This window comes from Rhinopithecus roxellana, chromosome 19, assembly GCF_007565055.1.
Source record: "Rhinopithecus roxellana isolate Shanxi Qingling chromosome 19, ASM756505v1, whole genome shotgun sequence".
NCBI classification, from domain to species: domain Eukaryota; kingdom Metazoa; phylum Chordata; class Mammalia; order Primates; family Cercopithecidae; genus Rhinopithecus; species Rhinopithecus roxellana.
The window spans coordinates 40,369,814-40,393,708 of record NC_044567.1 but is presented as its reverse complement, the minus strand read 5'-3'; the positions used below and the strand labels follow the sequence as shown (position 1 = coordinate 40,393,708).

The window sequence follows — 23,895 nt, the reverse complement described above, 5'->3', positions numbered from 1 at the left end:
GATCCTCTTCCCCAATCCTCCTCCCCTAGGGTCCTCCCCTCTCCAGAATCCCAGGCCCAAGTCCCCAAGCGCTGTCTGCCTGTCTAGGGTCCTCCCCAGAGTTCACCTTCTGCAAGATCCTTCCTCCAAGTCCTCTCCTCATGATGCTCCCCCGAAATCCTGCTTCTCCAAGTCGTCCCCCACTACAGGGCCCAGCTCTCTCCTGAGTCCTCCTGCAGCACCCCCTCCCCCAAGGTTCTCCTCTCTGCCCCGAAGGGCCGTCCGGGGGTCGCCGCCCGCCCGGCGGGCTTACCGGCGAAGCGGTGGGGTCGGGGCCTCTCCCACCTGTAAACCCGGCCCGCGGCGTCCTGCATCCGAGCCGCTCGGGTGCCCTCCCCGCAGCGCCAGGCCGTGACCCGGCGGGCCGGCCGCCCGCCCCGAAGTGCCACTTCGCGAAGTGCCGCCTCCACGCGCGCTCGCCGCCGGCGCCCCCCGCTCTCCTCCCCGCACCTTCTGCTCCTTCTTCCTGCGCCACCCCGCCCCCGCTTCCCCGCCCCCAGCCCGGCTGTTGCCGGGCCCCCCTCAGGCTGCTCCCAGGGCCCCAGAGCGCGCCGCACCTCCCCCTTCTCTCCCAGGATCGACGCCGCCACCGACCAATCGCTGCCTGGAGTCGGCCACCAGGCCCCGCCTGCGATCCCGCCCCCTCCCCCGTCTCCGGAACCCACCAATGGAAAGGGCGATGCGGGGGCGGGGCCTGGCGGTTGCCTAGCAGCGGCAGCGCTGGGTGGGGGCGGGTAGTCGGGGGCGGTGATGCGGCGCGACGGGGGCGGACGCAGGGGCGGGGACTGCCGCAGGGCGGGGCCTCAGGCGGCTATAAAAGTGGCCGCCGGCGGACAACGGGCTCTGTGGTTCGGGTCAGCTTTCGTCTTCGTGTTGCTGCTGCTGCCGCCGCCGCCGCCGCCGCCGCCGCCGCCGCCGCTCGCGCCCCCGCTCCGGTCTGTGGTGCCGCCGGGACCCAGGACCATGTCGCTGACTCGCTCAGAGGAGATGCACCGGCTCACGGAAAATGTCTACAAGGTGAGCCCCCGCCGGCGCCAAGCTGAGCCTACTCCGGGTGCGCCCGGGTCCCGCGCCGCCCGCGCGCCCAAGCCCGACCGACCAGGGCGGCCCTGGGGCCGCGCGCGGGGCCAGGAGGCTAAGACTTCGGGGGTTTTTCCGGCGCAGCCACTCGGGCCCCGGGCTGCGGGGGTGGTGAGCCCGGCGCCGGCCGCTCACAGGTGGTCGCCCCCTCCCGGCCGCCCCCACCGCATGCCCGTCGCGGCCCGCCGCGTCCCCAGCCCCAGGGAGCACTCCCCGCCCCGACGGCCCTTCTCGGCCCCGCGCTCCTCTCTGCGCGCCTGACTTGGCGTCGGCAGGAACGGAGCCGCGCTCCGGGCCCCGGGAGCCCTCGGACCTGTTCGGGTCGTAGCACACCCGGGCGGGGCCGGGGCGGCGGGGGCGGCAGGCCCAGGGGCTGCGGCGGCCGGGACGGCGTGGGGGCTGCCTGAAGGCCGCGGCCGGCGCGGTGTCACCGTGGGGCTTTTCCAGGCGCGGGTGCGCGAGCCTCGGGCACTTCCTTTTCAACAGGCTTTCCCTTTCCACAACTCCTGCCCGGCGTCGATGCTGGGGCCTAAGGTGGGAGGTCGAAGCGCGGGCAGGCTGGATGGGTGGACGGATAATCCATCATCTTATGTAACCGCGGAGAGAGAAGACTAATTGTGTAGGAGGCTGACGTGCCTACCTTTGCTTCAGATGTGTTAAGAGTGGCGTCCACGTTCTCGTCTGTGAAATGACAGGTTCCCATCCGAGGGCCGCAGAGCATCGCTGGAAGCCTCCCCTGCCGTCCCCTCCCCGGTCTTTTTTGTGGCTGGGATAGACAAACAGGCCCTTGGTTTCCTCTTTCTAAAGCATCCATTCTCGGTCCGGACCCCCTGCCTGAGCCCAGCAGCTCCCGAGGGGCAGTTTTTCAGAGGAGAAACCCCTGCCCTGGGTGGCCCTGGGTCCTAGGCGATCTCTTACAACAAAGATGTGCTTTGTTTCAAAACTGTCTGAAGGTTCAGTGATAGGCTGGGCTTTGAGTGGAGTGGATATTTACCCGGCGGTTGCTGGTTCATGCCTCCTAACCGGATTGCGCCCTGCCCGGCAGAGTCACAGTTTCTGATTGTGTTAGGCGGCCAAGGCCTGCCTGGCCAGGGGCCTGCAAAGCGCTCTTAGCCCTCAGGCTTCGGAGAGCCAGATGGAGGCTTCTGGGGGTGGCCCCTCTGGTTCCAGCTGGAGTGCAGGGGGCAGATTGCATTTGAGTACGGCTTTCAATAAAGCTTGTGAAGTTGGGGCCGTGTCGGTCTGGAAGGATTCTGAAGGCGGGTGCGGTCGACTAGATGAGTCCTAAAGCCATGTCCCAGCCCCTGGTAGACAGGATTCAGGGTGACCTGAGGAGTCTGCTTGGGAAAGGCACAGGCCCTGGGGTTAGGTTTGGTTTCACAGAGTGTGGCATACGGTTCTGGTCTTGTTCCTCTGTGAAAGCACATGCTGTCAAGGGAGGGAGGTTTATTAAATTATTAGTCATTAGTTCCATTACGATTTGTTCGTGATTGCAGAGGGTGGAAGAGAAGTACCGGGGGAACCTTTTTCCTATTTTCTCTGCTTCTGCACTGAAACCAGAAAGCAGGAACTTACGTGGTAAGAGTTGTGGCGGGGTGGGGGGCACATGGAGTGGTTTTGATCTGGGGGACCGACCCCGTGATCGTCCTTAATAAAACTCTCCTAACTGGCAGTCGGCCTTCACCTAGGTGGAGCTGTAATTTATCTGCGGGTCTGAGTGAAATCTGTTGGCAGGAGGGTGGCAGGAAAACTCTTTAAGACTGAGTGTTTGGGGACTTTGAGCCCCTATGGACACAGACTAGTAGGTCTGGAGCACGTGAAACACACAGGTTCTGCCTTTCGTCTTCCACGGGTGGGTTAATTGGTGATTTTCTCAAGTGAAGATGTGGCGGTTGATGATTTGATTTAGCAGAGCTGGACGCGGTAGGCCGGAGGTGTCTGAAGGGCTGATCCACTTTGGAAAGGCTCTGCCCTGGCGACAGGCTTGCACGGCTGCTGCACACAGGCTGGGTTGGTTTTGTAGGTAGGTGGCTCCTGCTGCCACTCCGGGGGCCTGACTGCTGAGTCTTTGAGTCCTGGTGCTGTTACCTTTTTGTGCTTTGTCACTGGGGAGCTCAAGGTGCCTTGGTAGTGCCGGTACTGGTTGGGCAGCTTTGGCAATGTCGGCCAGGCAGAAACTCAGCCCACATGGAGACACAGTCAGGAGACCGCTGAAGCCACCGGTGTGCACGCCTGGGCCGGTCCAGCCGGTCCAGGCAGTGCTAAGCTCCGTCGTCTCCTGGGACGGTGCTGCCTCTGGCATCCCTTCCTGGGACCGCTCCTGCGCCTGGGTTGGCGGCTTGCAGAGCCCTGGCAGTGCCTCTTGGAATGGCTGGGCTGTGGCCTGCTCAGTGTCACCCGTGATGCGGCTCAGCTGTTTGGTTTGGCCCTTGCATCGCCTCAACTGCAGTTCTGAGTGGTGTTTGCCTTGGCAAAGGAGGACGCTTGTCCTTGGCCTTGCTGATTAAAAATGCGAGAATAAAAAGTGCAGTTTTGATTTTCTTCCCTGTAAGAATCTGTAACGCAGACTTTGACCTCTTTTCTGGTGGCTCCATTCCCTTGGGAACTGTGTCCTCGGGGAATTTCATGGAAAATGACGGGGAGGGGAGCAGAACGCTTCCCAGTGTTTGCAGAGAACCCAATCTCAGACCTTCTGGGGGCAGCATCTGGGCTGGGCCCTGCAGGGGTTGGGAGGGCGAGGCGAGGAAGACCCCTTCCTCAGGAGCCCAGGCCCTGCCCTCGCTCAGGTAGCCCTGGGTAATGGCCCAGATGGAGGGATGGAGTGCTGGAATCTGCCTCCCCCAGATGACTGAGGGGCCTTTGGAATTAAGGCTAGTGAAACTGCAGCCCTCTTGGGGGAGCCCCGAGCATCCCTGCGTGCTGAGGGGCTGGCTTTCTGGCTGGCTGTGGCTCCTGGAGTGCCAGGCGACTGCTAGGTGGGTGTTTTCCTCACGGTCTTGTGTCCGCAGAGAAGCCCTGGCTCCCAGGTGACCCATGACCTGGAGTGTGGCGGTTCCAGCACCTTCTCTGGGAATAGTGCCATTGTCCCACAGCTTGTCCTAGAACATGTGAGGTGGGAGAGCATCCGGGAGGAGGAGGAGTCCCTGTTACAGCCGTAGCCCCGGCCTTCGTGGTGCCGAGGCTCCTGGCCCTGGCTGGTTACTCTCGCAGCAGGTGGGGAAGCCAGCCTGGCAGGGCCGCGGTCATGCTTCGAGGAGACGGGTGCCACCGGGTTGCTGGAGCCAGGAACCAGTTGGGTTTGCCACCTCTGGTGTGATTGGTAAGGGCTTGTGCCAGGTGGTGGGTGTCATGTGCTGGGTGGCGGGGAGCCCACTGCCGGCTTTTCTGCTCCAGGCCCGGCTGCTCTTCTCTGCTACATCCACCTTCTTTGTGGGATGTGCAGAGCTCACCGTCCCCTCCATTTGGAGACTGGTGCGGGGAGGTCTCTGACAGGCACCTCCTGGCATTGGAGCTGCCTGCCTGGGGGTCAGCAGATCCGGCACCTGAGGAGGAGGGAAGTCACAGTGCTGGGCCCAGCTCCGTGCGCGCGCGTGTGTGTCCGTGTGTGTACATGTACATGCGGTGCTTTGTTTTCAGGGATACTTCTTGGGGTGGCCCCCGTGGGCACCGTCTTGCCGCAGGGTGGCGGGGTCTGCTGCCACTGAGTGGACCGGGCCTGTGTTTTCTCCCTGTGTGCATGTCATGTTGTCTGTTACCCGCCCTCGCCACCGCCAGCCTTTAGCAGGGTGCGCGTTTCCCAGGAGTCGTGCTGATGTGGTCCCCTCGGCAGGGTGGCCAGGGCACAGAGACCAGTTGCTGCGTCACGCTGCCCTCTGGGCTGCCCAACCTATGTGGGCTTTGGTCCCGGGCACTGTCCTGCCAGTGTTGGCTTCAGGGTGCGCGGCCCTTCTGCTGGCGCTTGCTCAGCGTCCCACGCCTGCTGTGCCGTTGGTGGTTGCGTGAGGTCCGTGTCTACCAATGGATGTGACCAGGTGGTTCTGGGACGTGGTGCTTGTGGAGTTGTGGGCTGAGTGGGAGAGTGTCTTGCCCATGCCTGCTGTCCCCACAGGCCTTGCCTTGAGCAGGTGTCCTTTGTTGGGGAGATCGGTTGACTCATGGGACTGACCGAGTGGACTTGAGGTTCAGGGTTAAAATGAAGGCGGGTGCTGCCTTGTGCTTTCAGGGGCCACCATTAGAGGGGAGGGCAGTGGGTGGGAGCTGCTGGGAGCTGTGTTCCTGTTGCTGTCTTGTTTGCAACTGAAGGTTCCAAATGTCGAGGCCTGAGGGCCATGCCCTGTCTACTGGCCACAGGCACCATGGCCTGAGTTGTCCAGGATAGGTGGTCTTGCAGGGGAGGGCTGCTGTGTGACCTGGCCACTGAACAGGAGGGGCCTATCTCTCTTTCGAGCTCCAGGAGGCAGGCTGGCCAGGAGGCTGAGGCCCGGCGCATCCTTCTCCCCAGTTCACAGGTCTGGGTCCTGGTCGGGGGAGCAACCCCAGCATCACTGCAGGAGTGGCAGGTGGTGAGCAGAGCTGGACATCACCGCTTGTCCCCATCCAGCCTTGCATGGCCCTCTCTGCCAGCTGCCCTGGGCTGGCGTTGCCTGGGGCTGCCACCATAGGTGGGGACACTTGCACCGTCTGTGGAGCTGGGGTGCCACTGACTGCTAGCTGAGGCTGGCTCCTGTCCTTCCTTGCACTGAGCCAGAGTCTGCCCTGTGTTGCCTTCCCTACCTCCTTGTCTGGGTGTCTTTCTTTGAGGCCCCAGGATAGGGAAACATCTTCGTGGCTGCACAGAGCCCGTGGTCCCCTGGAAGCTCTGTGTTTGGGCGGCCAGCGCTGTCAGCCGCCCCCCACAGCCTGCGCTAAGATCCCTAGTAATTACAGGCAGGCGGGGATGGAGCTGGCACCGGCCTCCAACGCACTTCCACCTCCCCCGAGCGCTGATTCATTCCTGGCCCCTGGTTGTTCCTGTACAGCTGCACGATGACTCGAGGGGCCTCAACCCAGAGGCAGAAGGGGAGGCCGAGAAGGGACCCGTTTGGCTCTGTGACTGTAGGGGCTTGATCTGTCCTGCCCACGGATGCCTCCGTTGGGCCTGTAATGGTGGCCGGTCTGTGAGGGGGACCCATTGGTATTTGGGAATGAACATATCTCGTTTCTGGGTTCTGGAGTGCTCATGCTTGAATCACTGTCCCGCCTTTGTTGAGGTCTGCTCGCTCCAGCTGTGTGCTCCTCAAGCAGTGGCCTGGGCCCTCTGAGGGCTCCCTGGAGGTGGTGGCGGCTGGTACCGCACGTGGTTGGAATCTCTGTTTCCCAGGGCTGTGGGCAGTACAGGCTGAGGAGGTGGCCCTGGTTGGGGGCTGGCCTAGGCAGGCTGAGGGCTGTTTCTCCTGCTGTGGCCCAGGGGCTCTTGGTGTTGGTCCTGCACCAAGGGGACCAGAAAGCCCAGGGAACAAGAGTGGAGTAGGCGGTGGAGATGGTGGGGAGGTTGGCCTGAGCCCATGCTGTGCTGAGGAGTCCCTTCCAGGGGGCAGGAGGCTGGGGGTCTGCCCCTGGCGGGGGCGCATTTCTGCCTGCCAGGCACAGTGACACCCCCAGCATCTCCCTCAAGTTATCCCTGATTTGTCCTTGGTCTTTTTGACTAACGCTACAGAGCCTTGTCTGCTGGCTCTTGGTTTGGTCACTCCTGAGCCTTGGAAAATCCTGCCTGGTCCTTGGGTTTCCTGCCAGGAGGAGTTTTGCATGGCCTGTTCCCTGGCCATATGACCTTGGCCAAATCTTGCTCCCTGGGCAGTGGGTACAGCGGGCAGGATGCTCCCAGGGTCCCTGGAGGCTCCGGGACCTGTCCCAGGTCAGGTGGCACCAGCTTTGGTATCCTCAGTGCTCTTGTCCTCACTCTGATGGGCGGGGGTGGGATGCATGCAGCACCATCAGATCTGATGTCCTGGACCGTGAGGTGCTGGGGACCTCTTGGAGGGGAAAAGGCTGTCATTTTTTTTTTTTTTTTTTTTTTTTTTTTTGAGACGGAGTCTCACTCTCACCTAGGCTGGAGTGCAGTGGCCGGATCTCAGCTCACTGCAAGCTCCGCCTCCCGGGTTTACGCCATTCTCCTGCCTCAGCCTCCCGAGTAGCTGGGACTACAGGTGCCCGCCACCTCGCCCAGCTAGATTTTTGTATTTTTTAGTAGAGACGGGGTTTCACCGTGTTAGCCAGGATGGTCTCGATCTTCTGACCTCGTGATCCACCCGTCTCGGCCTCCCAAAGTGCTGGGATTACAGGCTTGAGCCACTATGCCCGGCCCAATTATAACAGGGTGCTTTTTTTTTTTGTCACTTACAGTTTTTATTTTATATTTACTCGAACAGCTGTCTTAAAATCGGGTAGTGTTTTGTTTTTTTTTTTTTGAGATGGAGTTTCGTTCTTGTTGCCCAGACTGGAGTGCAGTGGCACCATCTTGGCTCATTGCAACCTCCACCTCCCGGGGTCAGGTGATTCTCCTGCCTCGGCCTCCCGAGTAGCTGGGATTACAGGTGCCCGCCACTTCGCCCGGATAGTTTCTTTGTATTTTTTTTTTTAGTGGAGACGGGGTTTCACCGTGTTAGCCAGGATGGTCTCGATCTTCTGACCTCGTGATCCACCCGTCTTGGCCTCCCAAAGTGCTGGGATTACAGACTTGAGCCACCGCGCCTGGCCCTTTCTTTCTTTTTTTGGAGACAGCGTCTCGCTTTGTTTCCCAGGCTGGAGTGCAGTGGTGGGTGTGATCACACCTCAACTATAGTCTCAACCTCCTGGGGTTACACAGTCCTCCTGCGTCAGCCACCTGAGTAGCTAGGACCACAGGTGTGTCCCACCCGTGTGCCCGGCTAATTTTTTTTTTTTTTAATTTTTGGTAGAAATGGGGGTCTTGCTGTGTTGCCTAGGCTGGTCTTGAACTCCAAGGCTCAAGCAGTCCTCCCACCTTGGCATCCCAGAGTGCTGGGATTACATGTGTGAGCAAACGCACCCTGTGCTTTCTTGGTCAGCAGGTTTTCAGACAACGGCCAGGCCTCCTGTTCCTTCTTTGGATGGTCCTTATGTGTTTTGCACACTGAGCTGTCCAGGCGTGCCACTGCCTGGTTGTGGCAGGGGACAGTCAGCAGGTGGGCCATGCCAGGTGATCGCCCGCATGTCATAACTGCCCCAATGGGAGTCGCAGGACGCGAATGGTGGAATGCGCTGGGGTAGCCCAGGTGCCTGTGCTGGTAAAGAGCGACATCTTGACTTTAGAATGGGGGTGGGGATGGTGGTGGGGGAGAGGGTATCCCCTGACCACTGGAGCTGGAATCTGTCCAGTAGAGGGTTTGTCTCACCCAGAGCCAAGCGTGGTCTGGGTGGATGCTGCTAGTGCCAGGCAAAGTGGCCTTGCCACTTCCAGGCAGGGCTTTTATTTAATAAAATTAATTAATTAAAGACAGAGTCTTGTTCTGTCACCTGGGCTGGAGTGCAGTGGTGTGACCTTGGCTCACTGCAGCCTCTGCATCCTGGGCTCAAGCAATTCCAAGAAGCTGGGATTACAGGTGTGCACCACCACACCTGGCTATTTTTTGTATTTTTAGTAGAGATGGGGTTTCACCATGTTTCCCAAGCTGATCTTTAATATTTGGGGTTAAATGATCCTCCCACCTTGGCCTCCCAGAGATTACAGGCGTGAGCCATTGTGTCCAGTCTAGGTGGGACTTTTAAACCAGTGGGTGCCCAGAGATTACAGGCATGAGCCACTGCGTCCAGTCTAGGTGGGGCTTTGAAACCAGTGGGTACCCAGAGATTACAGGCGTGAGCCACTGCATCCAGTCTAGGTGGTGCTTTTAAACCAGTGGGTGTGGTGGAGGCCGAGATGCCACCTCCTGATGTGAAGTGGACCTGGGTCTTTGTACACTCCTTTTTCCTCTGGGTTTGTCTAGTCTCCTCTTCCCTGGCTGACTCTGTTTGGCAGAGGAGGCCTGTGTCCGTCTCCATTTGTTCCACCACGGAAAGCCCGTCCTCACACAGTCCAGACATGGATGGAGCATAAGCCTCCACCTGTCCTGCCCCTGGGCTGAGACTCCAGGGCCTCGGTGACTCCAGGCCATGGAGCAGAGCTGTGGGCTGTGGTCCAGCTGGCGGCAGGAGTCCCATCTAGGGATGTGGCTGTGAAGCTGGGGTGCTGGGGCCTGGGTGGTGGTACCGCTGTCTCATGATTTGGCTCTGGGGACGGCTGGGCCCGCAGTGTCCTGGCACCCGGGAGCCCTCGCCACTGCTCGCACCGGAGCGTCCTGGCACCCGGGAGCCCTCACCACTGTCCGCACCAGAGCGTCCTGGCACCCGGGAGCCCTCGCCACTGTCTGCACCGGAGCGTCCTGGCACCTGGGAGCCCTCGCCACTGTCTGCACCAGAGCGTCCTGGCACCTGGGAGCCCTCTCCACTGTCTGCACTGGAGCGTCCTGGCACGCGGGAGCCCTCACCACTGCTCGCACTGGACACTGCGCTGGGTGTCCTCTGTGCACAGCCTCTTTACTGTTGCTTCGTGTGCAGGTCCTGGGTGTCCCTGCCTGATGGGATCCTCGGTTCGGGGGAGAAGTGTGTCCCCGCCCATCAGTTGGAGTGGCTGAGTCCATTGAAACCGGCCAGCCAACTCCAGGGCCCTCTGGCTTTCCAGCTGTGTGTCTGTTCTTCCGTTCAGGAGTTCGAGGAGTTCAGGAAGGCATTCTCGCTGCTGGGCTTCTGTTTTCTCATTAATTCAGTGAGACAATAGTGTATTTCCTGGCACAGAGAGAGTACTGGGTAAGTGGTGGCCACGATCACTAGCTTGTGGGACGGAAAGTTCTTCAGAGATCAGAGGTCAGCGGTCTGGAGCAGAAAAGCCCCACCCCGAGGCTGCTTGTTGCTGTCCTGGGTGCCTGTGTTCCTGAGTGTGGCTGCAGCCCCCGGGCCGGGCCGCACCTCCCACCTGCCTGACCTGAGGTTGGCGGGAGGAGGGCGGTACAGGTGTTCCAAGGCTGCCTCCCTGCTTGCTCAGCCACAGTCACTCCTCCAGCAGTGAGCCCAGCCTGAAGACCGGGCTAGAGCCTTCACAGGGAGGGGATGGGGCAGTGGCCTCGGGGGTTCTTGCAGGCCAGGCGGTGACCAGACTTGGGTCTGCGATTGGCGGTAATGAGTGACCTAGTGACCAGCCCTCTCCACATTGAAGGGGGACTGATGCAGTGCCACAGACTGATGAGCGCACAGGATGGCTGCGGCGCCCGGCTGGTCCCTATGTTGTCTGTGCCCTCTTCTGTCTTTATTGTAAGGCACTGGTCGTGTGGGATTAGGACCCGCCCTAGTGACCCTAGTTACTTCTTTTCTCTTTTTTTTGAGACGGAGTCTCGCTCTGTCGCCCGGGCTGGAGTGCAGTGGCGCGATCTCGCCTCACTGCAAGCTCCGCCTCCCGGGTTCACGCCATTCTCCTGCCTCAGCCTCCAGAGTAGCTGGGACTACAGGCACCCGCCACCATGCCCGGCTAATTTTTTTGTATTTTTAGTAGAGACGGGGTTTCACTGTGTTAGCCAGGATGGTCTCAATCTCCTGACATTGTGATCTGCCCGCCTCGGCCTCCCAAAGTGCTGGGATTACAGGCGTGAGCCACTGTGCTCAGCTGACCCCAGTTACTTTTATCATCTCCTTGAAGACCCTGTTTCCAAACACAGTTGCACTCCGTGATGCTGGGGGTTAGGACTTCAACACATGCATCTTGGGAGGGGACACAGTTCAGCCATGACACCCAATGAGCCCCACACCGTGATGGAGGTACAGTAGCTGCTGGAGGGGCCAAGTCTCCCATGCTGCCTGGAGGTGGCCACCTGTCTGTCTTCAGGCTGATTGCATTAGGAGCCTGTGATGGTTTTCTCCTCCAACCTCAGTCAGAGTGCAGCCTGCAGTTTATGAGAACAGGAAGGTTTCCCCAGGGACAGCTGATTCCATTGAACGAGCAGTCAGCTGGTGAGGGGCCAGCTCAGTGCTGGCCACAGGTAAAGGCAGCCGGAATGTACTGTCCTGTACGGGCTGGACACCCCGTGAGACTGAGCAGTTGTTAATTTCTGTGACCCAGGCCAGGGTGGCCGGACAGTGGAAGGTGTTTGTAAGGGGCTATGTCCCCATTGAAGCTGGGATAGGCAGGATGTGCCTCTCGGACAGGAAGGAAGTGGCCAGGCTGCTTGGTGCTGTGTTTGGACTTTGCTGGGCTGTGGCTCCTCCTGCGCGGGCCGGGTCATGGTGTCCTGCATGCGAGGCCCCACGTGTGGCCTTTGTCCTTGTGGACTTCTGCTCCTGGGGACCTCATTCAGGAGGGCTCAGACTTGGGGCCCCTGAGAGTTGTGGACCCCAGGAGAAAGCTTGCAGAGGGCGTGCAGGTGTCCAAGGCCCATGGAAAGGGAGATGCTGCCGCAACCCTGAAAGGGAAGCAGGGCCCGGGCTGGGAGCCCAGGGGAATGGCCGTGTGGCCCTTCCCGCAGGCGGAGGGCAGAAGTGCCTGGCTCAGGAGCTGGCCTTAGCGTTGGCATTTGTCTCTGTTGTTTTTAGTTGCAGCATTCATGTTCCCTGTCTTGGGGCCTCCCAGGAGCCTGGCGGGTAGGGCAGGCAGCATGAGGGAAGAAGTCCCTGCACCTCGGGCCCCTCCTGGTGGAGGACCACCTGCTCCTCTGGGCGCCGTGCCAAAGACACAAGGAATCACTTTATTAGGATGATGCCTTTTTTGGGGTGCTCCTAGAGGCTGAGAACTGGAGCTACCACCCTAGGGGACATCCCAGCCCCTCACGCTGACCCCACCATGACCTGTGGCCAGGCTGCCCGGGGCCCTGCAGGAGTCCCGGGTATGGGTGGGACCTGGGTGTCTGTCTTCCGGCTTTCAGGACAGGCTGGGATGTGCTCTCTGTCTGACCTGTGTGGCTCTGGGGAGCCTGAGTCAGCCAGGCTGTGCCGAAGCTGCCCTTGGAGAAGCCTAGTGGCCCCTCCTGACCCCCCTGTTCTGGAACAGACTGGCCCCCTCCTGCCTCCAGAGAGGCACCTGCTTCCTGACACCCACAGCCCTCTGTGGGGTCTCATGGCCTGGGGGGGCTCATGGTGGGGGTGCCTGGCATGACAGAGGGGTTTGGCCACACAGTTTCCTCCTGCTCTTGACTGTGGGGACCCCATTAGTACAGGGAGGCAGAGCTGCCAGCTCCTGCACCCCCAGCCACAGAGGGTATGGAGGAGGGTGCCGTCTCTGCCTGGTTTGTCACCGTTCCCGTTGGGATCCCGTTCTGCAGCCTCCAGCTCACCTTCAGGCTCCTGTCCTCACCCTACGGGCTGTTTCCTCCCAGAAGCTTCCATGCATCCCCTCGTTTCCTAAATCCGTGTACACGGGTTTGTAGTTTGTCTGACTCGAACCAAGTAAGATGCAGTTCAAGATCTGCCTCCTCCAGGCAGCCCTCCCAGCTGGGCTTCTGGAGTTGGTTTTTTTCCTTCAGGAAGGATCCTCCAGGACAGATGTCCAAGTGTTGAGAGGGGACAGGACCGTCCACGCCACTCCGGCCAGGCTTCCTTCACACCGCCACAGCCCCCGCTCCTTGCCCCGTGAGCCAGCTCCCAGGGTCTGGAGCTCATCTGTGCTCCTGTGTGTGGGGTCAGCAGTGGCCTGCCCTGGGGGACGCTGCCGTCCTGATGCTCTCTGCCCACAGAAACCCCTAACCCTCTTGGCAGCCAAGGGAACTGAGCCTGTGGCCCCCGGACAGCAAGCCCTGAGGTGTCCTCCCAGGAGGACACTGTCCACTGCTGCAGGGCCCCTCCTGCACCCCCCTCCTCTGTGCTGGACATGGAGCCTGGGGCTTCCGGGCTTGGCTCTGTCCCGTGTTCCCTTCCCTGGAGCCTGGCTTCCTAGGCAGGGTCCCACCAAGCCTACATGGACCAGAGCCGTGGGTGCGGTGAGGTCCGTGTCTGTGTGTGGGGCCCTTACGTGGTGGCCGTGGTGGCACAGTGGGCGGGGGGAAGCCCCTCTGGCGCTGCTGGCCCTGCAGCTGGCACCGGCTTCTGCCTGTTGCAACAGAGGTGGAAGTGAGGGCAGTGGTCCAGTGGGCAACAGCAGCCTGGCCCCTCAGGAACTGTGCCAGTCCGTGGATGAGGGAGTGGGTGGTGGGCAGGGCCCCTCCCCGCAACAGTCAGCCGCCGTGGGCATTGGCCCTCCTGGGGAGGCCAGGCGGATCGAGTCACCGTTTTTCCTGATATTACTGGAATGTGGCCTCGGGGAGCACGTCGGGTACAATACCAGGAGCGATTGGGGGAGAGGGACCAGGCTGGGTGTGTGGTCAGCAGGGTTGAGGCCAGGACTCTGGGCTCCTCCAAGAGCTAGTGGGCTGGCCACTGGCTTCCTGAACCTCACTTTCATTTTGTCCATGTGTAAGATGGGACAGGGACTCTCATGGAGGGGCTGGGTGAGGATTAGGGTGATGAGGGTCTAAGGCAGCTAGGGAAGGTCCCAGCATTGACTCTTTTTCTTTGTTTGTTCTTCTGAGTAGATAGAAAACAGCTCAGCCTGGCTACACACAGACACAGGCAGCACACACAGGGGTCTACATGCGTCCAGCACACGCGTGAGTGTACATGCACAGGTAAGCATGCAGCTCATGGCCACAGCGCACACACGGGTCCAGCTCATGCCTGCAGCACACACACGGGTCCACGTGCGTCCAGCACACACGTGAGTGTACATGCACAGGTAAACGCGTGCAGTACGTGGCCGCAGCACACACACAGGTATATGTGCATGTGTATGGCTTCATACGCACACAGGCCCTAGGGGTGTGGCCATACATGCCCACCCTGGCATCTGCCTTGAGGGGCTGGAGGGAGGTGGGGGACACTCTCTGTCCACAGAGAGACTGCTTTTGTTTGTGGCCGCCGTGCCAGGAAAGCACTGGAGAGGCGGTGTGACAGGAGGGAGAGCCAAGGAGTAAAGAGAATTCCTGAGCAGGTGGAAGGTGGACCCCAGCACGGCCCGGAAGTGGACAGGAGAGCAAAGGCCTTTGGCAGAGCTCCTTTCTATACACATACTGGCCGCTCTCCTTTGTTGCCCAAGTTGGGAGGAGGTGGAGATGACAGGGGTTTTATTGCCTTGTGCCTGCACGGGCCAGGCCGGCCCGCAGCACTGAATCATAATGACCACAGTCTCCAGGCTGGCCAGCAGTGTCCGGCAGCTTGCCAGCAAAAGGGCTCCCTGGGCTCATCGACATTCTCTGGCGGCCACCTCTAACTGGTGGACATGGCCCTCCCGTTTGTACCTTCAGAAATGCATAGCCGGGGTCCCTGGGGGCTGTAGTAGGGACAGCTGGGGTCCCTGCTGTGGTCAAGGCCTGGATTTCATGCGACTCCAGGGCCACTGGGACATCCATCTCTATGGGCCTCCCAACAGGAGGGCAGCCAAGCATGCGGGCAGCCCTGGGCAGGGACTCCTCCTCACCTGGTGTTTTGCGGCATGTGTCCCATGAGGGGAAGCCCTCCATGGCGTGTGTGGGAACCCCTTGTGGGCAGGCCCGCCCAGGATCCCCCCCCCGGGGGTGGGAAAGGTGTTCCCTGGTCAATAGTGAATAAACAAACAGGGAACTGGAAGTCCCTGCCAGCCCAGAACGCTCCCCGGGGAGCCAGTGCGTGGTCACCAGGGTACAGCAGAGCTATGCACGCGCCGCGCTGCGTTTGCGCCGCACAGGTCCTAGAGTTTGAGGACAGTGTGATGGTTGCTCATGGTGTAGGATTTCTGTCCTGGCAGGGGGGACGGGGTCACAGAACCCCTGCACAGCTCTCTCTGTGCCCGTAGCCCCCAGGAGCCTCTTAGTTTTGTTGTGGTCTTGAGGATGGCATGACGTGTCTCTGAGCGCCCTCAGTGTGGACAGCTGGGCTTTAAACTCACTTCAGACCTGCCGTGTGGGGGTAGCCCCTCTGAGGGCTTGAGGTTATTTTCTTGTGCAGTTTCTCCCTCCCGGCCTAGGCTTTTCTGTGTTTGCAGCCCTTTGGTGTTGGTAAGAAACAAGCTCCCTTCCCCTTTTAAAGCCCACAGACCTCCCCGCCCCAACCAGCACTGTCAGGGCGTCAGGGTGTCTGAGCTCAGCTCCTTCCTGGTGGCATCCTGCAAAAAGATACACTCGCTCCATGACTTGGAAAAGCCGCGTTGGTGTGGCTGAGTTCTTTCCACCTGGGGCCACCGCTGTTGGTGTTCGTTCCGGAGGAGCTGGAGCTGCCTGTCACTGGCTCCCCTGCCCCCACCCCGGGACCCCCGGACACTGCAGAACCCCTGTTGGTTATGGGCCCCCGGACCAGGATGTTGGCCTAGTTAGGGGAGTCGGAAGTGGAGGTGGGACTGGAGTGTATGCCCCACAGTGGGCTGTGCTCGGGCTAGGAACCTCCACACAGGCCCACTGGGTCAGGATGGCCCCTGCCTGAGCTCTAGGATGATGGATGGACTCGTTAGAGGGCTCAGAGACACCTGACCAGACGCCTGACCGGAGATGGTCTCCCAGCAGAGGGGCTGGGCTCTTCATGGGCACTGGGCTCCTCCTGTGGTTCCCGGGAGAGGGAGGAACCCGGAGGAGGGGTGGGTGATACCTGCTGTGTGTGCCTGAGGCAGGGCGCCACAGAAGCCTCTCTTCTGGCCCAGGGGCTGGATGCAGATGTAGAAGGAGGAACTGGCCCTTCCGCCTGGGAAGGGGTGTCCCCCCTTACAATGTCGGCTCAGTGGAATTGATGCCTCTGCCATTGCCTTCGGGCCAGGACAGCAGCACCTGTGTGTCTTGGCCACCGCCCTTCTCTTGCAGATGGAGGCAGGGCCATGCCCAGGTGGCTGTTCCCTGCCCATTCTCTCCTGCATTCCTTCCGTGTGAGCGCAGCTGCTGCGCTAAGGAAGCGAAACCTTGGGGCTGCCCCATGCGTCATGCAGTGGGCATGGCTGCCGTGCTGACCCGCCGTGGTTGGCCCTGGGTGGCTCCTGGCCTGTTTCTCCTGTTGCTCAGGATGTTAGTGGAGCTCCCAGGGCTCAGGTTGAGCCACCTCTTCTGCCCCGGGGGTCTGTGGGGGTCATGGTCCTGAAGCCAAGCATGTGGGGCTTTTGTGAGCGAGGGGTCTGCTCTGGCATGCCCACCCTCTGTGGTAGTGTTTTCACATCTGTGTCACATAGGGCGAGAAACATGCTTGATGCTGCATCTCAGCCCACACACACTCACAAATGTGTACATGCAAACATGAACACACGTGCACACATGCATGTGTCTATGCACACACATGCACACAGATGTGCATGCAGACATGAGCACACACACACCAGAACACCAGAGTCAGCCACATCCATCTCACTTGGCTGATGCTCCCTTCTGCTTGAGTTCATTACAATAAACATGCATCCGGCAGCATTTCCCGCCTGTCAGTCCCGGTCTGCTTGGTCAGTTTGAACCAGGCTACCGAGAGCGCTCCAGGTCCCAGCATTCTCCTCTCTGCTGGTAACTCTCAGGCGTCGTCTCTGGCTCACGTTCTCCTGGGCGCCAGACCCATCTCACCCTACTCCCTGTGTGGCCTCCCTGCCCCGGCTCCCAGGCGCTCTTGGGAGTTAAAGTGTTCAGGTTCCTAGATCATTGCTAAGTATTTAGTTCAGTGCTGAGCCTGCTGTGCTGCAGCATCCCTGCCCCTAGAACAGAGGCCTGCGTGGTACGTGCCTCTCTTCTCCTCTGACATCCCAGAGCGTCCAGTGGGTCTCCCGGCATATGCCAGGGCCCTTGGCTAAAATCTAGTCTCCCCTGAGCAGCGAGAGGGATCTCTTCTGGTTTGTTTTTGTCTTTTTAAAATTTTTATTTATTTTTTTGAGACGGAGTCTCACTGTGTTGCCAGGCTGGAGTGCAGTGGCGCGATCTCTGCTCACTGCAATCTCCACCTCCCAGGTTCAAGCGATTCTCCTGCCTCAGCCTTCCAAGTAGCTGGGATTATAGGCGTCTACCACCACGCCCAGCTAATTTTTGTATTTTTAGTAGAAACGGGGTTTCACCATGTTGGCCAGGATGGTGTCGATCTCCTGATCTCGTGATCCACCTGTCTTGGCCTCCCAAAGTGCTGGGATTACGGCCATGAGCCACCGCGCCCGGCCGGTTTTATTTTTTTTTTTAGAGACAGGGTCTCCCTCTGTCATCCAGGCTGGAGTGCAATGGCACAGTCACAGTTCACTGCAGATTTGACCTTCCAGGCTTAAGCAGTCCTCACACCTCAGCCTCCTGAGTAGCTGGGACTACAGGTGTGCACCACCACACCCAGCTAATTTTTAAATTTTTTTGTAGCGATGGGGTCTCACCATGTCGCCCAGGCTGGTCTTGAATGCCTGGGCTCAAGTGATCTTCCTGCCTCTGCCTCCCAAAGTGCTGGGATTACAGGTGTGAGCCACCGCATCCGACTCAGCGACCCAGTGGGATCTTTTAAAGGTAGCTAGTCCATCGCTCTGCTCAGACCCTCCTTAGCTTCATGCAGCCTGGCCTCAGGGTGTATCCCACTGCACCCACCTCCTCGTCTTCCTGCCTCCCCTGGGCCCCCTCCACCCCCACGTCGGGTCCTACTTTCCCAGGAACTCACCATGGCCCCTGCCTCGGAGCCTTTGCCCTGCTCTGGTCTGCCCACTGCTCTCTGGCATGGCAAGTGCTTCTCTGCCTGCCTTCCACGTCTCGCCGAGCACGCCTGTCCCACTTCTGCGGAAGTGCTGGCCCTGCTAGTCCTGCCTTCCCTCGGTAGATGTTGGCTCTGTGAGAACAGGACTTTGCAGCTGGGTGGCTGCTGCATCCCCCACCCCTGTGCACGTGGGCTCTGGGCTAGCACGCTAAGGTGCCCTCACTCTTGCTGCATCCAGGAAGGAAGGGGCACCTGCCCTGGGACTTGGCCGGGTGGCTTTACCACTGGAGGTTCCAGCACAGGCAGGACTGAGGTGTACCCGGCCTGCTGCAAGCCCTGGTGTAGCACAGAACTGGGGGCCTCGTTCCCCGAGAACGCACACCCTGGCCGTAGCTCAGGGCAGGCAGTGGAAGACACGTGAAATAGCGGGTTTTCTGGAGCCAGATCCCGTGGTGGGGAGTGGCTTCCTTGTCCCTAAATGCCCTGTTTATCTGCCCTGTTGGCTCCGGAGGCTGAGGCCAGGTGCTGGGAGAGGGGGTGGGGGATGGAGTTGCCCTTCCCTCCCCACCCTCTAGGCCCACAGGTTGGGGCTGGGTGGGTGGGGCCCCACAGCCTTCTGCTTGTGTGTGACAGGGCTGGGCGGCTTCCCTTCCTGTGATCCTCAGGAAAGATCAGGATCACATCATAACAAGGGACCGGAAGACACGGGAGGCGGCTGCGCCAGGGTTTCTGTTGGAGCTGCTCCCCGGCCCTTGCTGGCGGCGGTTGGCTGTTGACAGTGTGTGTTATGTCGGTAGAATTCCCATTTGGCTGTTGTTTGTGTGTGCCTGTTTTTATGCCTTGTAATTAAAACATTTATTTGGCCTTCACAGTGAAAATCTAATTTCTTGAGTCTAAGAACTGCTGATCTTGGCACCGAGATGCCCGTCCGTCGGGCAAACAGACCCAGAGCCGTTGGATTATTCATAGCGTGGCATTTGCAGATCAGGCTGCAATGGCGCTAATCAGAGCTGATGTTTGGTAATTGATGTGCTGAGTAGGATTTTATTGGGGGGGGCGCCATGTCGGTGAGTGACTGTGTGTGGCCGGTGGAGGCTCTTCTGGGCTGACTCAGCTGCGCTAATGGGAACGGCCCCTCGGCGGCAGCACGTCTGAGCGCCAGTTGTATTCTGCCTGCTGCACCGTGCAAATGTGCTCCTTCAGTCCGCAAACACTCCTGCGGCAGGGTTTCTTCTCATCCCTTTCGTACAGATGTGAAAGCGGAGGCTCAGGAAGGCCATTTTCCCAAGGACGTTGATCAGGGGCATGGCTGGGATTTGAACTTGAGAAGCCTACCTTGAGCGTTTGTGGTCTCGACCCTGGGAGGGGTGCCTGGCATCTCTGTGTTTGGACCCTTCGGAGTCACCAGGGTGACCTCTGCCAGTAATGCTGTTTCTTCTCTGCTTTCTTCCAGACCATCATGGAGCAGTTCAACCCTAGCCTCCGGAACTTCATCGCCATGGGGAAGAATTACGAGAAGGCGCTGGCAGGTAGAACTGCGCCCTGGCCCTGTGGGGTGGGAGCTGCTTCCTGAGCTGGCAGATGGACTTGGGCACACCCTGTGGGGCCTGGTCAGGAGCGAAAGGTGGTCTTTTGTTCCAGCAACAAAACCGGACAGCGGCTCTGAGTGAAGGTGTAGCCCATGCACTCTGGACTGTGTCTGCTGTCACCGTGGCAGCATGCCCCTGCCTGTGCGGGCTGCTCGTGTCCCGTGGCATCTAGAGATGGGAGGGGTGTGGATATCAGTCCCTGAGAATCATGTAGAAACTGTGGGATCAGGGCTGGGATGAAGCTGTTGGTAACTGCAGCAGCTTTGGGTTTGGGACCTGTGGTATCTCTCTGGTGAGTGAACACCGTGCAGCTCCTTCTCACAAAGAGCCAGGACAGAGGGTGTGGGGGGCTGGTGGCTGCAGGGCCATTCCATTCTTCCCACTGTCTCCCTGAGACGCTGACCACCACCCCCACCCCGCCCAGGCGCTCCGCCGCGGGGTCTTGGGTGCACCTGCATGTTTCCATCCTGGTGGGGAGTGGCTTCCTTGTCCCCAGATGCCCTTCTCACCTGCCCTGTTGGCCCCGCAGGTGCTCATGGCTGAGTCTGGTCATGGATGGGGACCTGCTGTTCTTGGGCAGTGACCCCGGTCCCCCTGCGTCCTCTACCGTGTCTGTCCCTGTAACTGCAGCATCTTCATAGGCAAAGTCCACATCCCCTAGCAGGGAGGAGATCGTGTTTTCCAGGTCACGCACCACATCTCCACCAGCCGCCCCCGGCTCCTCCACGGCTTCCTGGTGTCGCAGCACCCATGGGCTGGGTGGAGTTGGTTGTCCAGTTTTGGTGCCAGGTTAGAGGTGGCAAGGAGGGGGCAGGAGTGGGTCAGCCCTCCTTTTGTTTTTTTTTTTTTTTTTGAGACAGAGACTCGCTCTGTTGCCCAGGCTGGAGTGCTGTGGCCGGATCTCAGCTCACTGCGAGCTCCGCCTCCCGGGTTCACGTCATTCTCCTGCCTCAGCCTCCCGAGTAGCTGGGACTACAGGCGCCCGCCACCTCGCCCGGCTAGTTTCTTGTATTTTTTTTTTAGTAGAGACGGGGTTTCACCGTGTTCGCCAGGATGGTCTCGATCTCCTGACCTCGTGATCCGCCCGTCTCGGCCTCCCAAAGTGCTGGGATTACAGGCTTGAGCCACCGTGCCCGGCCTTTTTTTTTTTTTTTTTTTTGAGACGGAGTCTCGCTCTGTCCCCAGGCTGGAGTGCAGTGGCCGGATCTCAGCTCACTGCAAGCTCCGCCTCCCGGGTCCACGCCATTCTCCTGCCTCAGCCTCCCAAGTAGCTGGGACTACAGGCGCCCGCCATCTCGCCCGGCTAATTTTTTGTATTTTTTAAGTGGAGACGGGGTTTCACTGTGTTAGCCAGGATGGTCTCGACCTCCTGACCTTGTGATCCACCCGCCTCGGCCTCCCAAAGTGCTGGGATTACAGGCTTGAGCCACCGCGCCCGGCCCCGGCCTTTTTTTTTTAACCATCTTTACTCCATTGTCATCTGAGGACAGAGTACCCCAACCGAGCACCTGGCAGAAGGCCTGTCTCTGGCACTGCCCTCCTTCTTAGCTCCCAAGGTGGACCAGTTGTGTCTGTCTGCCACATCTAGTGGGGGTGGCCTTCATGTTTCCTTGTGGGCATGAAGGGGACAGGGAGCTCCCTTGGGCCACCTCTGCTTGCACCCGGCACCCTGCAGGGGCCCCCATGGCTGCCCCAGGAACAGCCTTGTTTCTCTCCATCCTGCCCCTCCTCTTGGACCAGGTAGTGGAGGTCGGCAGCAGAGCCTGTGGCCGCTCTGAGGGCTGGCGTGGCCTCCTGGGGGAAGTTGCACCTGGTTTGGTCCCCTGCGGTGCAGCCCGGTTGTTGGGCAGCTTTGTGGGGGTCCCAGGGAGAGCTGCCTTTGCCTCTGGTCTGAAATGTTGACGCGGGGAAGAGGCTCCTGAGTCAGAGTAGGAAGGCTGAGGCCTGGCTCGAGGTGGGTGCAGAGGGCTTCCAACCGTGGTGATCCCATGATCTCCAGGCATGGCACACGATATCCAGATTCTCCAGGCCCAGCCAAGTTCCCTGCCCTGTGAATGAGACCAGTTGTTCATCTCTTCCCAGCTGGGTCTGAATCTTGGGCATTACAATGGGAACCCAGAGTCCAGATGATCCCACCCCTGGAGAAGGGGGGCTGGTCTTGCACATTGCAGACTGACGATGGCTTCCTTTTCCCAGAGCCACTTGTCCGTAGGACACTTGGTGCTCATCTATGGTAGAGTCTTTCATAGTCCTCACGTGGCTGTCCGAGGTGTGGGTTTCTTCCCTGTCGTCCGCACACAGGGAAGTGGTGTGGATGCCGCTGTCGGTGGGTTGCGGTGGGGGCCGGGGCCTGTGCTCCCCTCCTCTGGGTGAGCAGGCACTTCAGCCCTTTGATGCCACCAAGGCGTGGGTTCCTTCTGAGCCTTTCCGCTCCTGTTTGGTTCCTCATGAGGGCGGCAGGGCTGAGTGCGGAGACTTAGAGCTCTACTTCCTCCTCCTGTTTTTCTTGATGGCCTCGCAGGAATGAGCTGAGCCATCCAGGCGGCACGGCCACCTTAGCCACAGCCACAGCCCTAGCCCTGGAGTCTCACTTCTGCTGTTTCGTTTTTCTTTTATTGGAGGCAGCCCACCTCCCCCGAGGCACAGCCCTTCATTCCTCTGCAGACGTGGTCTTGTACTGCGGAACAAATTGTGCGCGCTGAATTGAAAAGTACATAAATAAAATCTGATGAAGTGCCCAGTTATAGGCGCCTAAGTGAGTTGTGTAGAAAACGGATTAGAAATTGTAATTACGCTGCTCTCCAGGGCCCTGCCTCGCCCTTTCTGCAGCCTGGAGGTCGGGGTGGGGCTCCTTGTCAGGTGGAGGAGTTTACCAGGCGCTCCCTGGAGTCCCTGAGGAGGAAGCCCAGGCTCTTCCAGGAGCCTGCTCCACCCCTGTGGCTGGGGAGGAGTTCAGCAAGCCGGAGCCCTTCACGCCCACTTCTGATGAGATCAGGCTCTGCCTCGGAGTTGATGGGAGGCCCCTCAGGCGGTGGCAATACCAAGTGATGCTTTTAGCCTTCTTTGATCAGCTGTGATCAATCCCAGGTGGGCGTCCTGGTTTGAGACTGAAGCGATGGGAAATAGTTTTCCCGCTCCAGGCTCGGCTTGGGGATCTGTGGGGAAATGGCTTCCTACTGCCCAGCTCTGCAGTTTCCTTGCCCGGGGTTGGTTCTTTGTCTCACGAAATACACTTAGTTAGTGCAACACTCCCCGCCCGCCCCCCTCCCCGCCTGGTAGCACGTGATAGGAATCAGCACTCTGCAATCTGACTTGAGTAGCCCAGGGCCTGAACCGGTAAGCTGTGTTCTTACGAGCCAAGGGAGCTCTCATGATTGGGGTGAAACAAGAATATCAACAAGAGATGGGTTCTGTCCAACCCAGAAATCACAGCAAGCCAAATGTTCTCCCAGCTTGTCTGGGCAGGAGATGGGGCTGGCCTGTGCGTGCCAAGACTGCCATGTTTTTGCTGGGGAAGAGTCTTGTCTGTGTCTCATGGAGGAAATAACTGCTCCCTTTTTTCTCTCCCAGGTGTGACGTACGCAGCCAAAGGCTACTTTGATGCCCTGGTGAAGATGGGGGAGCTGGCCAGCGAGAGCCAGGGCTCCAAAGAACTCGGTGAGACCCCGCCTGGCAGTCGCCTGATGTCCTCAGGCAGCTCTGGGGCCCTATCCTGTGTCTAGCCGCTTTTTGATTTGAGATCAGGTTTTGCCTGTCAAATGGGAAAATATTTTAATGACAGTCACCCTGGGAGCTGCCTTGAGGGGCACATCCTGCTGAAAGTGGGCGGTGGGTCCCGTCCCCTGAGGCGTGCAGCTTAGGTTGAGGACGAGCAGGCAAACCCATGTTTAAAGGTGCTCCTGGCAAATTGGAGCGGCTGACACTGGGGTCTGTGTGCTTGGATGATGGGATTAGATGGCGTGGGAATTCATTCCTGCTATTAAAATGAGTGAAAAAGGATGCAAGCCCACGTGCGGTGTGGCCCTGAGGAAGACACACCAGCAACGTGTCTGCTGGCTGACTGGCAGGTTATGTTATTGACGCTTTGTCTATGTTTAGCAAATTTTCTGTGATGGCTCCTACGACGTCTATGTCAAGGGACACAGGGCAAAACCTGGAAAGTCAGGGCCCGCGTGGGGGTGCTGCAGGCGTGGCTGAGGCGGAGTCCATGCTTCCACAGTCCCCTCACCTAGCTGGGTGGTGCTGAGGTCTCCTCTGCCCACCTGGGAGACCCCAGGCTGGCTGTGCCTGTGCTGACTTGCTGCTCCCAGAGCTTCCTCAACGCACGAGGAAGCCTGAGTTGCTTTAGAAACCACTTGGATTCTTCTTCCCTCTGGTCACAGAGGACAGGCCGTGCTCGCTCTTGATTACCTCCCCGTGGCCGCCGATCTGGGAGGTGGTCTGCAGGTCTGGAGACCCTCGGATGGGGAAGTGTCGGTGGGACTGGCCC

The 23,895-nt window shown here is 59.6% G+C and overlaps 1 protein-coding gene across 4 annotated transcripts in view; it reads left to right on the top strand.

Moving 5' to 3' along the window:
• The first annotated feature begins 861 nt into the window (after positions 1 to 861).
• Positions 862 to 23,895, top strand: part of BAIAP2 (BAR/IMD domain containing adaptor protein 2) — a 77,212-nt gene continuing 54,178 nt past the window's right edge. For all 4 annotated transcript variants that reach the window (XM_030922509.1, XM_030922512.1, XM_030922511.1 and 1 more), the window contains exons 1-3: positions 862 to 1,056; positions 19,271 to 19,346; positions 22,977 to 23,063. In XM_030922509.1, coding sequence (XP_030778369.1) covers positions 1,003 to 1,056; positions 19,271 to 19,346; positions 22,977 to 23,063 — 217 coding nt within the window. In that variant the 5' untranslated portion in view covers positions 862 to 1,002. The remainder of the gene's footprint in view (positions 1,057 to 19,270; positions 19,347 to 22,976; positions 23,064 to 23,895) is intronic.